This window comes from Hypanus sabinus, chromosome 4, assembly GCF_030144855.1.
Source record: "Hypanus sabinus isolate sHypSab1 chromosome 4, sHypSab1.hap1, whole genome shotgun sequence".
NCBI lineage: Eukaryota > Metazoa > Chordata > Chondrichthyes > Myliobatiformes > Dasyatidae > Hypanus > Hypanus sabinus.
The window spans coordinates 75,238,432-75,253,860 of record NC_082709.1 but is presented as its reverse complement, the minus strand read 5'-3'; the positions used below and the strand labels follow the sequence as shown (position 1 = coordinate 75,253,860).

Sequence of the window (15,429 nt, the reverse complement as noted above, 5' to 3'; positions counted from 1 at the left end):
GAATGAGGAAGAATACAGATTCGATGGATGATGTGCTGGATGTGTGGTACATGCTGCCTTTTGCTGACTTTCCCTCGATTGAGGAAGAGACCTTTGGCCCTTCTCCCATTGAGTCGGGTGTAGTGGGGAGGGTTAGCTGTGTGCAGTGTGGGGCATGAGTGAGAGGTTGAGAGAGGAGTTGGTAGTGGGCCCAAGGTATCCCCAGTTGTGTCCGAGCCTGAAGGGTTTAGGTGAGGGGGTACGGAGGTCTCAGAAGGGTTAGGGAACTCCCAGATAGTTGGCCTAAGTAGCGCCTGAAAAACAGGGCGTGAGGGTTACTGTGTGGGGAGAAGATGTCACTGTTTGTGCTTGGGTTACGGTGTGTTGGCAGGAAAGGTGGCGAATTATTTAGTAGTCATGAGGACATGACTTTTATTTGGTGGAGGGAGAGTGTAAAGAGGGTTTCTTCTTTTTGTTAACTAGCAGGAATGCTAATTTACTGATAACGAGAATGGTATTCCTTTGTAAACCAAATGGGGATTAATGTTCTTTCTTCTGAGTCTGTAAACTTTTGTTGACGGGCTTTTGGGCAGATCGGCACGAGGGGGTCGAGAGAGAGGACGCAATGCTCTAAGCTGGGCGAGGATCGGACCCCAAAGGGGGGTCCGAGGCCGGGAGATTCTCCGAGGGGGGGGGGGGGATGAAGCTAGACGTGCTTGGTTGACCACTCGGAGGGTCCTGAGCTGTTTGGAGAGTCGAGGAGTTCGGAGGGTCCTGAGCTGCGAGTCGAGGAGTTCGGAGGGGAGCGAATGGTGGCCAGAAGACTTCAGTAATTGAGCTCCAACGGCTGTGCACGAAGTGGTTTGGACTTTGATAAGTTTGGCGCCTTTTCTTTAATTTTCTCTTCATATATACTGTATCGTTATTAATCACTTAGTTATAGTAACCTTTATAAATTGTACTCATTTAATCGCATATGGTGTACTGTGTTTTTGGGCGAGGCGGGGACATCACACAGCATCCACACCAGCTGATTACCCAGTTTGGCGGGGCCGAAGGCTGCTCCCCCTAGACGAGAATGAGCTGAGCGAGCCTGAGGCGACCCAAGGGGTTACAATAAGTTATATAAAATTAAAGTTGTAAGTACAGATATGATGTGAAATGTGCATAAATGAACAATACCTGCACGTATTTACAATGTAAACTGCTTTATAAAAAGTGGTTTAAAGTGCTTACAGTGCAGTGTAGTGACTAAGGTAATAGATAAAGAGGGGTTAGGATGCCTAGTTAGGTTGACCAGATTAACTGCCTAGGGAAAAAACATGTAAGATTATGTGAATTCTTTTTTGTGTCTTAATAGCCCTACTGCACTTTCCAGTAGGGAGCTTTTGGAAAAGGCAATTTGCAAGGTAGGTAGTGTCCACAATGATTTTCCTGCCCACTTCTTTGTCCTGGACACACACCAGTCCCGCGGTGATGGTCGAAGAGGGTGATGGCTGCATGTTCTCCCTACTGAACTACAAACTAATCTAATTTCTTTTCTCGTCGAGGTTTACCCTCTAGCTAATGATTCGGGGCATATGGAGAGCTTTGGTGGTGCTGAAATTCATATTAATTAGCAAACCTTAGAGTGTCCCTCATGGACAAGGCATCCAGCTAACTTTCATTTTCATTGATGGCTCTGGAATAATTCGGCAAGATTGCCTGCTCTAAATCTGGGAGGCTGGGCACAATTTGTTGTTTTTTTTTTGCACATTGGTTGTTCGTCCTGTTTGGTGAGGTCTTTCATTGATTCTTTTGTGTTTCTTGTATTTACTGTCATTGCCAATAACAAAATGAATTTCTGGGTGGTACACTGTGACATACATGTACTTTAATAATAAAATTACTTTGATCTTTCTTTTATGTCAGAGTCTTCGGAGGGACATGTCCTTTGTCTGATCTCCACTTTCCTTAAACCCAGACTGATTCAAATCTCTGCCACATCATCTCACCCCGAGTTCTCTCCGACAGCAGACCAGTGTTTGCGGGCTTCTTGCTACTGTCAAGTACAGTAGGACTAACAATTCAAAGCCTTCTGTAAACAGCATGGTATTACCCCTGCTAAACTCTACATTCTTCTTCAACTTGACCAACATGTTCATCGTATACCTTCGTCTCTACCTTGTTACTTAGCCTGGGTTTCAATCTTATTCCTTGGCCAATAGCTCCAACAGCCAAAGGACAAGCTTCAGGATTTTCTCATGAAATCGCAGAGCTGTCCTTTACAGAAGCCAGCACTCTCAGCTGGCTCAGTGCCATATGTTTCTGGCTACGTTTCTCTGAAGAGGTTGGGGTATGCCACCAAGTACCGGAGCTAGATTAATGTTGAAACTTTAATTTTTAACGGAAGCCTGTACCAACTGGAACTAAGCCACTCCACTTCCCTAACATAGCTCAGAGCATCACAGAACGTTGCCCCATATCAAACGGCTACACTGCCCAGGGCGAGGAAACCAGGTTTTTTATCTGCAAAACGCAGAGGGCAGGAAGTATAACTGATCACATTTTGTTTGTTCCTGCAGCACTGACGAAAGTGGAATATCATTCACTTCCTGGCTGCCCTCAAGAAAGTGGCAATTTGCTGCCTTCTCAAACTGCTGTATCCCTTCTGGTGACCGTCTGCCACAGTGCTCTAGGGGAGGGAGTTCCAGCAGTCACACCTAGTTTTTGTATGTTTGCTGGTGTGGTGTACTGACAGTGTATGAACTGGAGCAGAACCAGTATGTGTTGGTGCTTTCATATCACCTTTTTCCATTGTAATGGTAAAGATAGTGGATTTGGGAGGCCCTGTTGGATTAGCCTGGGAAGTAACTGGTGTGCATTTTGGTAGATGGCTCCCACTACAGTCACTGTGGAGGGAATATTGTGCCCAGCAAATGGGGTTCTTCATCTACCCAGCAGTCAGGGAATTGAATGAAACATTGTACATTCATCAGCAATCATCCCCACTTCTGGCTTTCTGATGAAAGGAAGGTTATTGATGAGACAGCCAAAGGAGATTGGAGCCAGGTTCCTGACAAACTTCTGCAGTGATGTCCCGGGGATAGGCTGATTGGCACCTAACATGTACAGTCATTTAAACAGTGTATTCTCATAACCAAATTGTCAGATGGTGGGACGAGGAGGAACACGGAAATAGGAAGGAGGCCAGGCCTGAGAACCTATGCATCCACTTTCAAGGACCGTATGACTCATGTTCTCAGTATTAATATTTATCAACCTATCTGGCTAGCTATCAGTTATTTGCTTATTTGTTTTTGTATTTGTAGTTTGTCTTCTTTTGCATATGTTCTCTGTCAGTCTTTGTGTGTAGTTTTTCTTTGTTTATTGTATTTCTTTGTGCTATTATGGATGCCTGCAAGAAAATGAATCACGGGTGGTATATGGTGAAATATACATACTTTGATAAAACTTACCTTTGAACTTTGAACGTTGGTGAGGTGAGCCAGATTTACTATCTCTATTCTAAAGGAAGACTGTTTGAATCGGTGAGGCTCAGTGCTCACTGTGTGCTATTGAATATTCAGAGCAGAACCAGGCATTCAGCACAATCCACAATCATGCTGCCTTCTCCATCTATCAATACAGCCCTCTAACTCCTTTCCTCCCGTACTTTGCCCCACGCTTTAAGCAGGGCACAGGCTAACTCACCATCACGTCATTTCCTTTGACAAGAAACTGGACATTGAATGGACCAGAGATCTCAAATGCTTGGGATATCTTCCGGGTTGCCATCTTCACCTGAAAAAGAACATAGTTTCTCATGGGTGCACTTGATAATTCCCTGGAATTGAGTGATTATGATTCCCCACTAATGAAAGCACAAAGACAAAGAGCAGAGACAGCACTGTGTTGCTTGGGAAAGTATGTCACCATTGGGGGCCCCAACACATTCAGTGGGCAATCTCAGCTTTCTGATCTTCCCTTTCCGTCGCTCCACGTCATGCTTAAGACTCTTATAAATTTCTATTGAAGTACAGTGGAGATCATTCTGACTGGTTGCATCACTCCTCTGGTATGCAGGATTGCAAGAAGTTGCAGAAGGTTGTAGACTTATCCAGCTCCATCATGGGCACAACCCTCCACACTATCAAGGACGTCTTCAAGAAGGCAACATTCATCATTACGGACCTCGGCCATTCAGAATGTGCCCTCTTCCTGTTTCTACCATTGGGAAGAAGGTACTCAATGATTACCTCATTATTCCTTTTTTGCAATATTTTTTTTTGTAATTTATAGTCATTTTTATTTCTTTATACTATACTGCTGCAGCCAAGCAACAAATTTCACACCATTTAAGCCAGTGATAGTAAACTGAAGAGCCCTGCAGATGCTGGAAATCCAGAGCAAAGCACACAAAATGCTGGAGGAACTCAACTTTTCAGGCAGCACCTACAGTATGGAAATGAATAAACAGTCGACTTTCGGGCCAAGACCCTTCATCAGGACTGTAAAAGAAGGGGTATGAAGCCAGTATAAGAAGTTGGGGGGGGAGGGGAGGAGAAGTTAGCAGGGGACAGATGAAGCCAGGTGGATGAAGTAAGAAGCTAGGAGGTGATAATTGGGAAAGTGGAAAAGACATTTTTCTATTCTAAAGGACTGGAGAAGAAGGAATCTGATAGGAGAGTGGGTCATGGGAGAAAGGGAAGGAGGAGGGGCAACAGGGGGAGGTGACAGGTAGATGAGAAAAAGAGGTAAGGGGCCAGAATAGGCAAATGAAGACGAGGGAGAGGGGGAGGGAGAAATGGGGAAAGGGGGGTAAAATGGGTGAAGGGGGAGGGGAAAGGGGGGAAGGGAAAAATTACTGAAAGTTGCAGAAATTGATGTTTGAGCCATCAGGTTGGAGCCTACCTAGATGGAATAGGGGATGTTGCTCCTCCAGTCCGAGGGTGGCCTCATCGTGGCAGAAGAGGAGGCCAGGGACCAACTGTTGGAATGGGAATTTGAATCGAAGTGGTTGGCCACCAGGAAATTGCGCTTTATACAGATGGAGCTGAGGTGCTCGACTAAGTGGTCCCCCAATCGACACCAAGGATCAGCAACGTAAAGGACCCCGAAAGACTCGCAGGTGAAGTGTTGGCTCACATGGAAGGCCAGTTTGGAGCCCTGAATGGAGGGGAGGGAGGAGGTGAATGGGCAAGGCGAAGCACCTCGGCCGCTTACAGGAATAAGCGCCTGGTGGGACACTACCACTGCTTGCAGGGATAAAAAATCTGATTTGGATTACCAACAAGGGCAGGTACTGAAAGCACAAGCATTACAGGCAGAATCTGGGCATGATGTAACCTTTTCAAGGGTCAGATGGACCTGTGGCACAACATAGAACCAAACTTCTCTGGCAGCTTTAGTTAGGTCTTGCTTGACACTGAAATAACCTCCAGGGTTTAGACTGATCCAGCTGAGAGGGGATAACTGAAATCAAACACAGTTCTTCCTGAAAATCTGAGTTAAGAACAGCCTGAAACACTCAGTGGGTCAGGTGACATCCGTGGAGAGGGAACCAGGACTGGTTCACTGATTGGAACCTTTGTACCTTGGAGCGCCATGGTAGTGCAGTGCTATTACAGCTCAGGGCTTTCTGGAATGTGGCATTCAGTTCCCGCACTGTTCAGTAAGGAGCCTCTGTACGTCTTCCCGTTGGAATGTGTGGGTTTTTTTCCAGATCCACTGGTTTGCTCCCACAGTCCAAAGACGTACCAGTAGGATAATTAGTCATTGTAAATTGTCCTGTGACCAGGTTAGGGTCAGTAGGGTTTGTCGGGGGTTGGTGGCACTCAAAGGGCCAACTCCTTATCGTGCTGCTCAATAAATAAATAAATCATTAGTTCCTGGTGCGGAGATGTGCACTCCTCAGTTCTGCTCCAGCACGTTGTAGGGAGGGTAGGATGTTTGTTCGAAAAAACAACCAGCTCATTGCTGAGGCTGCGCCACATCAAGTTCCCTTGGTGATGGGGTGAAATGACCTGCTTACTGAGGCTAAGACAGGCAGTGACTCACGTGAGAGGCACAGCTCTGCACAGCAAGAAATCTACAAAATCCGTAGACTCAATTACACGCGGTAGAATCTACTATATCCTGGTACAAGTATCTCCTTTACAGAAACTCCATTCACAAATCCATGCAATAAACTACTAACTCTTTGGGGTCCATGTCCTCTGTTGATGAGAAGCATGCCGGTCACCACACACAAAACATTTTGTGCCAGACATCCCGTCCACTCCACTTTGACTTTGATACGCTTGCTATCAGGATTCATCAGCACTTACACTGTGCAGCTCAGGCTAATTCATCATGGGCACATCCCTCCCCACCATGAAGGCCAACATTCAGAGCGTCATCCCAGGAAATACCCCAGCAATTCTGACAGAGAGAAGACAACATCTATCATCAGAGATGCCTACTGTGAACAAAAATATCCTGTGTTATGCCAAGAAAACATTGGTCAATTATGACAGCAGAATTGTTATAAAGGCAGGAATGGAGAACGGCCTGTGTGTGAGATTAGGCCAAGTAAGAATGATAGGAAGGACAGACAGGACCTGATAAATGAACATTTATCTAAAGACTGTGGGTCTAATAGGCTGAATCGAATTTGTTTCAATGCAATGGCTATTATGGCTAAGGTAGAAAAACTGTGTCTGGATCAATCCATGGAATTACGAGGTCATGGCTGTTGTAGTTATTCTGTTTTGAGAGGGACAAGATTGGCAGCTCAGTGTTCCTGGGTTCTAATGTTTTAGACAAGATAGAGGAGTACTAGAGTTACATTACTAATCAGGGAGGACATAATAAGGCAGTCTAGGTACAGCTCAAAAACAGGAAAGGTGCGATCACTCTGATGGGATATACTCTCAGTTTCCCAGTAGCCTGCGGGAAATAGTGGAACAGATAAGCAGGCATAATGTGGAAAGGTGTAATAAAAGTATCATATAGTGAGAGACTTCAACTTCCCCAAAGAAAGACTGGACCTTCTTCAGTACAACATGGCTGAACATGGCAGAATTTGTTAGACGCATCCAAGAGGATTTTTTGAAACAGTATGAAGTTGGCCACTCAAAAGGAAGGGCCAGATTAGACCTGGTGATGGGAAATGAGCCCAGTCAGGTGACTAACCATTTGAGCATTCTGGGAACAGTGATTACAACCCCTTAAGATTTAATAAGGATAAGTCTGTACATTGCAGGGAGGTATACACTGGGGCATGATAAATTACATTATTATTATCCAGGAGCAAGGAAGGGTTGATTGGAAACATCTGCTATTGGGCAAGCGCACATTTGACATGTGGAGGGTGTTGAAGTCCAACTGATCAGCATTCCAGATCAGTATGTTCACAAGGCAGCAAGTTTCAGAAACCTTGGATGACAGGAAACCTGGATGATGAGAAACGTTGTGAATTTAGTTTTTAAAAAAAGTAGTACAAGGTTTAGGAAAGTAAAAATAAAGCAGGGGCCCCGAGGAATGTAAAGAATGCTGAAATAATTAGGGAATTAGAAGTGGTCCTTGGTGAGTAGAATTAAGGAAAATCCCAAGGCATTTTATAAATACATTAAAAACAAGAGAGGGGCTAGGACCACACAAGAATGGAGGAGGGAATTTATGCTTGGATGATATGGATAAGGCACTAAATGATTAACTTGCATCAGTATTCTCCAAAGGAGAAGTACATGAACAATAGGGATCTCATTGCAGGGCATTTTGAAACAAAAAGGAAATGGCGTTGGATCTACTGAAGAAAACTAAAGTGGGTTTATCTCTAGGACCTAATGGAATATGCCCAGGCTATTGAGAAACACAAGAGATTGCTGGGGCCTTGACCAAGATCCAAGATTACCATGCATGAAATCCACAGTAAAGGGGATTGAACATTGGCTTGCCTATAGAAGACAGGGTAGTAGGGGAAGGCTATTCTGACTGGAGGTCTGTAATTGGTGGTGTTCTGTGGTCAGTGCTGGGACCTTGGTTATGTCAATAATTTCAATAAAAATGTAGTTAGTCTGATTAGTAAATTTGCAAATGACTTGAAAATTGTTGAAGTTGTGAATACTGTGGAAGGATATCAAAGGATGGACCAGGATATTAAATCAGTTGTAAATACGGGCAGAGAAATAGTAGATGTAGTTTAATCTCAACAAGTGGCCTGGCCATTAGTGTAGGGAACTGCGTGGTCATGTACTTTGGTAGAAGGAATAAAGGCATAGACTATTTCCTAGATGGGGAGAAAATTCAGAAATCAGAGCTGCAAAGGGGCTTGGGAGATCTCATGCAAAATTCCCTAAGGGTTAACTGGCAGGTTGATTCTGTGGGGAGGAAGGCAAATGAAATGTTAGCATTCATTTTAAGAGTACTAGAATATAAAAGCAAGGATGTAATGCTGAGGCTTTATAAGACGTTGGTCAGACTGCACTTGGAATATTGTGTGCGATTTTGCACCCCTATCTATAGGATCCACAGGAGGTTCAGAAGAATGATTTTGGGAATTAAAGGGTCAACAAAAGAGGAGCTCTAGGTCTGTACACACGGGAGTTTAGAAGAATGAGGGGTATCTCACTGAAACTTACAGAATATTGAAAAGCCTAGATAGAATGGATGTGAAGAGGATTTTTCCTGGAGTTGGGATGTCTAGGACCAAAGGGCATAGCCTCAGGATAAAAGGGCATCACTTTAGAACAGATATCAGGAGCTGGGGGTGTTGAATCTGTGAAATCCATTGCCACGGATACTGTGGAGGCCAAGTCATTAGGTATAATTAAAACAGAGGTTGATAGATTCTTGATTAGTAAGGGCGCCAAGGGTTACGGGGAGAAGACAGGAGAATGGGGTTGAGAGAGATATTAGATCAGCCATGATGGAATGGCAGAGCAGAGTCAATAGCCGAATGGCCTATGTCTTATGGTGTTATGGTCAAAAAAATGAAGTGTTGCACTTTGTGAGGTCAAATGAAAGAGGAAAGTATAGAGTAAATGGCAGAGCTCTTCAGAACAATGATGCACAGTTGGATCTTGGGGTGCAAGCCCGTAGCTCCCTGAAAGTGTCAACGCAAGTAGATATGGTGGTAAAGAAGGCATATTGCATGCTTGCTTTCAGAATAAGTCAGAAAGTCACTTTGCAGCTCGAAAAAGCTCTGGTTAGGCTGCACTTGGGAGTATTGTGTAAAATTACTGTTGCCCCATAACAGTATGTGAAGCCTTGGAGAGGGTCTAGAAGGGGTTCACCAGGATAGGGAGTATCAACTGTAAGGAGAGTCTAGACAGTTAGTCAAACTTGCTTTGTTTGCTCTGGAGCTTCGAAGACTAAGGGGCAACACCAGGTAGAAGTTTATAAAATAATGAGAGACATAGATTTAAGAATTACAAGAGACATTAGCTTTAAGGTGAGAGAGGAGAGATTTAATACAAAACTGAGGGGCAACTTTTTAACCCAGAGAGTGTTCAGTATATGGAATGAGTTGCTAAATGAAGTGGTTGAGGCAGGTGTGCTACAACATTTAAAATGAACTTGGCAGATACATGGATAGAAAGGATTTAGAGGGAAACACACCAAACATAGGGAAGTGGGACCAACTTAGATGAGAATTTTGTTCAGCATGAACCCGTGGTGCTGAAGAGCCTCTTTCCATGCTCTGTGATTCCAGATAATCAGTCTTTTTCCTTTGGTGGAAATGTCAAATACTAACGGGCGTGGCTTGAAGGAGAGAGGGAGAAACATTTTTAATGACATCTGCAGGTAGTATTTTTTCTACATATACAGAGTGGTGAGTGCCTGGAACAAATTACCAGGAGGAGGAAGCAGGCATGATAGAGGCATTGAGGAGACTGTTAGATGGACACATGAAGATGCAGGGAAGGGAGGGATATGGATCATGTGCAGGCAAATGGGTACTAGCCATGTTTGATGATCATGCAGAAGAAATGAGATTGTAATTGGGAAAACTTCCAAGGGCACAAGGGGCAATGGATTTTGTAAATATGGATGCATTAAGGCCATCCATGGCTAGCTCCACGGTGGCAGGACATGCATTATATTTGTCTATAAAGATGCTTTCAGGAGTCTTGCCACATCAAAAAAGTGATAGCTGACTCAAATGAGCAGCATTAGGTGCAGCTACACGATGGAAAATGGCCTTGCTTCGCTACAAAGAGCTTTCAGAGACATACAATGGGATATTTATCCACACGTCCAGTGACACCTTCCTTAATCCTCGATCTTCAGGGAAAGTCACAGGAAGTACCCTCGTCTTAAGCATTGCAATTTTCACTAAGTACAGCTCCACTAGAACAACCACCATCCAAACAACAGAAAGAACTCTGCCTCTCTATTCTTCCTGCACCTTGACACACCAAACCAGCACAAAGAGCAGGAGGAAACATCCCAACTTCTCCTCCCGATGACTCTTTATTACTCTCCATAGATGCCTCCAGCATTTTGTGTGTGTTGCTCTCCTCGGTGAATCACTAAGATGATGCTGTAGGATCATCACCCGAACTTTACACCTCAGAGCAGATCTTGATTTTGCCATCCTTTGATGAAAAGTTCCAATGACTTACAGCCAATTCTGCCCTCAATAGGTCACCCCAGTCAAGAAACAGGGCTTCCTTCCCCAAGGAGTACGAGCCCACCGTGACAAGACCCACGGATATGGTGTGTTTCATCGGCCACCACCCAGAAAGGGTACACAGAGAAAGCTTCATTACTTCAAATGTGACAAAATGATATAGTTGCTTATTCCAGATGCTGGGTTCATGAATTATTTAAAGACACAGGCCTCTTAAACAGAGATTCTTCATCTCTGGAAAGCAAACAGAATTTTCATGAAGATGGTGATGGGGAAGTTTTCTGCTCTGCCACCACAGAAGGAATAAATAAAAGGGAGTGCAATATGAAGACTGACAGTAAATCAGACAACAGTACATGGCAATGCCCACATCCACAAAAAGGCAGAGGGGCAGATGCACACTTGCCAGCCCAACAGAGAGATATATATATACACACACACACACAAACCTCTCATACTTTATGTGTACATGTTGACCCTTACGCCACGGCTAATGAGGGTAGCATCTCACCACGTCAACTTGTGCAGCCACTTTCAAGGATCTGTGGACACGCATCCCTGCTCCTTGCAGTCCATCAGTGTGTCCTACTGCTATTTGGTTTCCCAAGATGCTTGAGAAGATTAGATTCCACCTGCATTCTCCCACCCAACCTACAAGATGGTATGCATCATACTCTGCCCTCCTCACTACCTATAACACTACCCCATCAAATTAATGCACCACCATCAGTCTGTGCAATTTGCCACCTGTGACCCTCCACCAACCTACTTTCTGAGAGTCGTTGTACAGAAATGGGCCACGACCCAACTCATGCTGTATATCTACATTAAATCCATGTTTCTGCTGTAAACCCATGTCCTTCCAATCCTTTTGCAACCAATTAACTGGCCAAACGCCTCCTCAAGCTATTCTTGGTCATTTTCTAAGCACTCAGACTTCTTACCTTCTCCAAGGCTCCCTGGCTGATGTTCTGGGTTGGGAGAATGAGTGTGGCATCTCCAGAATGAACACCAGCATCTTCCACATGCTCGGTGATGGCATGAGCCAGTACCTGGCAGAGAGAGAGGAACAACTGTGTCAGCTATCCAGTGTAACCAACAACACAGACACAGAAAATACAGCTGGGAATTGGACAGAAAAAAAGATATGCCCCGTCCCTAAGGAGAGGCATGCATCTGTACAGGTATGGGCGCAGTCCCTCCAAATTACCCCTCACGCTGTGACACATAAAACAGGTAACGCTCGTCAGACTGCAATAAGGCAGTTGCAAAGCAATCAAAAACAGTATGATTTAGTTTATCTGCAAAAATATAGGCTGACTCTAGCTCATCTATTCAAAATGATGTCAGCTACACTCAGTGCAATCTATTGTTGGTGCCCGCTCTGTATTTTACGGTAGGACATGGTGCAGTTTGGTCTGCAGTCGAGAGCAGGACACATTATGTGATGATTTATGATAAAATATAACACGGTCTGTCGATAAGGATATGGCACATTGCAGTCTCTAAGACCTTCTGATACAGGAATAGAATTGGGACATTCAATCCAATAATTCTGTTCCAACATTCAATCATGGCTCTTTCTTTAAACCCCATTTACCTATCTCCTATAGGGCTATATGGGAGGGAATGGTTAGATTGATCTTAGAGTAGGTTAAAAGGTCAACACAACATCGTGGGCCGAAGGATCTATATTGTACTGTAGTGTTCTATGTTCTCTCTGTGACCCTTAACCTATTTACCAATCAAGACCCCATCAATCTCTGCCTTAAATACAGTACATCCAATGCTGGCTTTCACAACCCTCTGTGGCAAAGAATTCCACTGATTCACCACCCTTGTGCTGAAAAACATTCTTTCTCACCTCAATTTTAACAGCATATCCCTTTAATCTGAGGATGAACCTTGAATCCTAGAATCTCCTGCTAATGGGAGCATCCACTTTATCTAGGCCTTCAGGTGTCTGGTTGGTTTCATTGAGGACTTGCCCTGATGCTTCTGAACTTCACTGAGTACAGGTCTGTGGCTTAAGGCTGTATACAATGCAGTTATATACAGGAGACAAGATCGTGCTGGCCCAGAAACTTTGGATACATGGTATCCAAGGTGGTTTGGCAAACAGGACCCAGAATTGGACTGATGGTGATAGAAGTTAGAGGGTAGTGGTGGAGAGTTGCTTCAGACTGGGAATCTATAACCAGTAATGTACTTCAGGGCTTGGTGCTAGGACATTTATTTGTCCTGTGTATAAATGATTTGAATGAGAACGTTGGTGGTCTGACAATCAGCTGATGATGGTTTGATGGTGTAATTGTAGATAGTAAGGATGGTTGCTTAACAATGGAGGGACATAAGTTAGTTGGGAGACCGAGAGAGAGTGATAACAGGTGGAGTTTAATCAGACAAGGTGTGTCAATGAACTTTGGATTGTCTAATATTGACTGGGCACTTACAGTAAACAGCAGGGATCTTATTAGCATTAATGTCAAGGGATCCCTATGGTACCAATTTGTAACTCCCTGAAAGTGATGATTCAGCTGGATAAGATGTTTACCTTGTTTTCTTTCATAGCAGGGCTATTGATTAAAAGAGTTGGGATAGCATGTTGCAGTTCTAAAAGATATTGGATTGGTCACACTTGGAATATTGGATGCTGTTCTGATCACCACACTAAAGATGTGTTTTGTGCTAGAAATGGAAAATCATAGTTACAAGGATAGCTTGATTAGATAGTTCACACTAGATCACAATAGGCTGACAGATGACTTGACAGAAGTTTAAAGAATTATGAAAACCTAGACAAGGTAGATAGCCACAGTCCTTTTCCAAAGGTACAGGAGTCTAAAACTAGAATAGATAAGTTTAAAGTGAGGGGGGAGAAACTGAAAAGAGATCTGAATGACAAGTTTTCCACACATAAGCTTGTGGGTCAATGGAAGGAGCTGTCAGATGAGGTGTCGGAGGCAGGTACAGCTATAACATATCTAAAGCATTTTGGCAGAGACTTGGAAAGGGAAGGAAGAGATGGATATGGGCCAAATACAAATATAGGGAAATAGTGTACATAGGCATCTTTGTTTGCCTGTTTCTGTGCTGTATGACTTTTGGGCAGGTGGGGCTTATCAGCCTTGGATGGCAGTCCACCTAGAAGGAGGAAAACTCAAATTTTAAACCTCTGCTGCCTTGCAACCATACCCAGCGACGGGAAAGACTTCAGCAGGAAGCCTCGAGGAAGAAATCCGGAGCCAGGGTCCCTAAGGCAGGTTGATGTTGTTTAGAACTTCACTCCAGCAACCTCTGTGACGACACTGGTGCCAAGCTGTATCGGCGCTTGCCCTTCCCTTGGACGACATCAGTGACATAGAGAGGGGCAGCCCGCTGCATGGGCAACAGCTGGTTCTTCAAATCTTCCCACCCAGGCTTGTGCTCTGGAGAGGATAAAGTCCACCAGAGGCACAAACCCATGATCCCCTGGGATCGCCGGCTGCCCACTACTAATTCTATGACTGTGACAGTTTAAGGGGCACAATATAATCATGTTTGTTATTCAAGATGTTGATATTGTGATCAATTGGGTTGACAGACGAGGTGCTGAATGTCTTAAAAGATATGAAGGCTGATCAATTTCCAGGGCCTGACCAGGTATACCCAAGAACACCACAGGAAGCTCAAAAACAAATAGCAGGAGCCCTGACTGAGATGTTTGCATCGTTAGCCATGGGTGAACTGCCAGTAGACTGTAGAGCAATGAATGTTGTGCCTGTATTTAAGAAGGGTAGCAAGGAAAATGCCTAGAACTACAGAACAATAAGTCTAAACACCAGTAAGTTAGCTACTGGAGAGGACTTTAAGGGATAAGATACACATACATGTTGAAAGACGGGTCAATTAGGGGTAGTCAGCATGGATTTGTGTGCGGGAGATAATGTCTTATTAACTTGTGGTTTTTTTTTTATGATGGGACTAAGAAAGTCAATGCGGGCAGTGTGGTAGAGCTAGTTTTTCTGGTTTTCAGCAAGGCCATTGAGAAGGTTGCAAATGGTAGGCTGTACTGGTAGATTAGGTTGCATGAAATCCGGGGGAACGAACTAACTAAATGGATACACAACTGGCTTGATGGTAGAGAGCAGAGTGATGGTGTTAACCACCTTAACCAGTGGTGTGCCTGATGGGTCACTCTGGGCCCACGGCTGTTTGTCAACTATATCATAATATGGGTAACAATGTACATACATTTAAGTAAGCTTGCAAATGGCAATAGGATTGGTGGTGTAGTGAACAATGAAGAAGGTTATCAAAAATTACAAAGGCAGAACATTCACTGTCCTCCAGTCTACAGGCACTTCACCCATGGCTAACAATGAGTAAGTGGCCTAAAGTTTTACTCAGGCAAGTATGAGGTGCCGCATTTTGGAAAGCCAAATCGAAGTAGGTCTTTCACAGCGAATGACAGAGCCCTGGGAGGTGCTGAAGAACACAGGGATCTTGGAGTAGAAGTACATATTTCACTGAAAGTTGCAGATGGCCTTTGGCACACTAGCCTTCACAAATCAGGGAATGGAGTATAAAGATTGAGAGATAGCAGGATGCTGGTGACTCTGCACTTGGTATATTTTGTTCATTTTTTTCACCATGCTGTAGGAAAGACTTCAAAAAAAGATGCTGCCAGGACTCGCAGGACCGAATTATACAGAGAGGTTGGACAGGCTAGGACAGGGGTGGAACACCTTTTTGACAGTCTGTGTCCAAACTGGTGTATTACCTTCTAAAATAATTGTCTAGTGCACCACGGTAATTTTGAGTGGATATCATTAATTAAAGAATTAGTGATGATAATTCTAGACTTTTTGAAG

General features: G+C 44.1%; 1 protein-coding gene across 1 annotated transcript in view; it reads right to left on the bottom strand.

Annotated features, from left to right (window-relative positions):
• cps1 (carbamoyl-phosphate synthase 1, mitochondrial) overlaps nucleotides 1–15,429 on the bottom strand; it is a 171,062-nt gene that overhangs the window by 25,867 nt on the left and 129,766 nt on the right. Inside the window, exons 30-31 of the mRNA XM_059967443.1 lie at nucleotides 11,521–11,628; nucleotides 3,673–3,762 (exon numbers count right to left, since the gene is read on the bottom strand). Of these exons, the coding sequence (XP_059823426.1) occupies nucleotides 3,673–3,762; nucleotides 11,521–11,628 (198 nt within the window). The remainder of the gene's footprint in view (nucleotides 1–3,672; nucleotides 3,763–11,520; nucleotides 11,629–15,429) is intronic.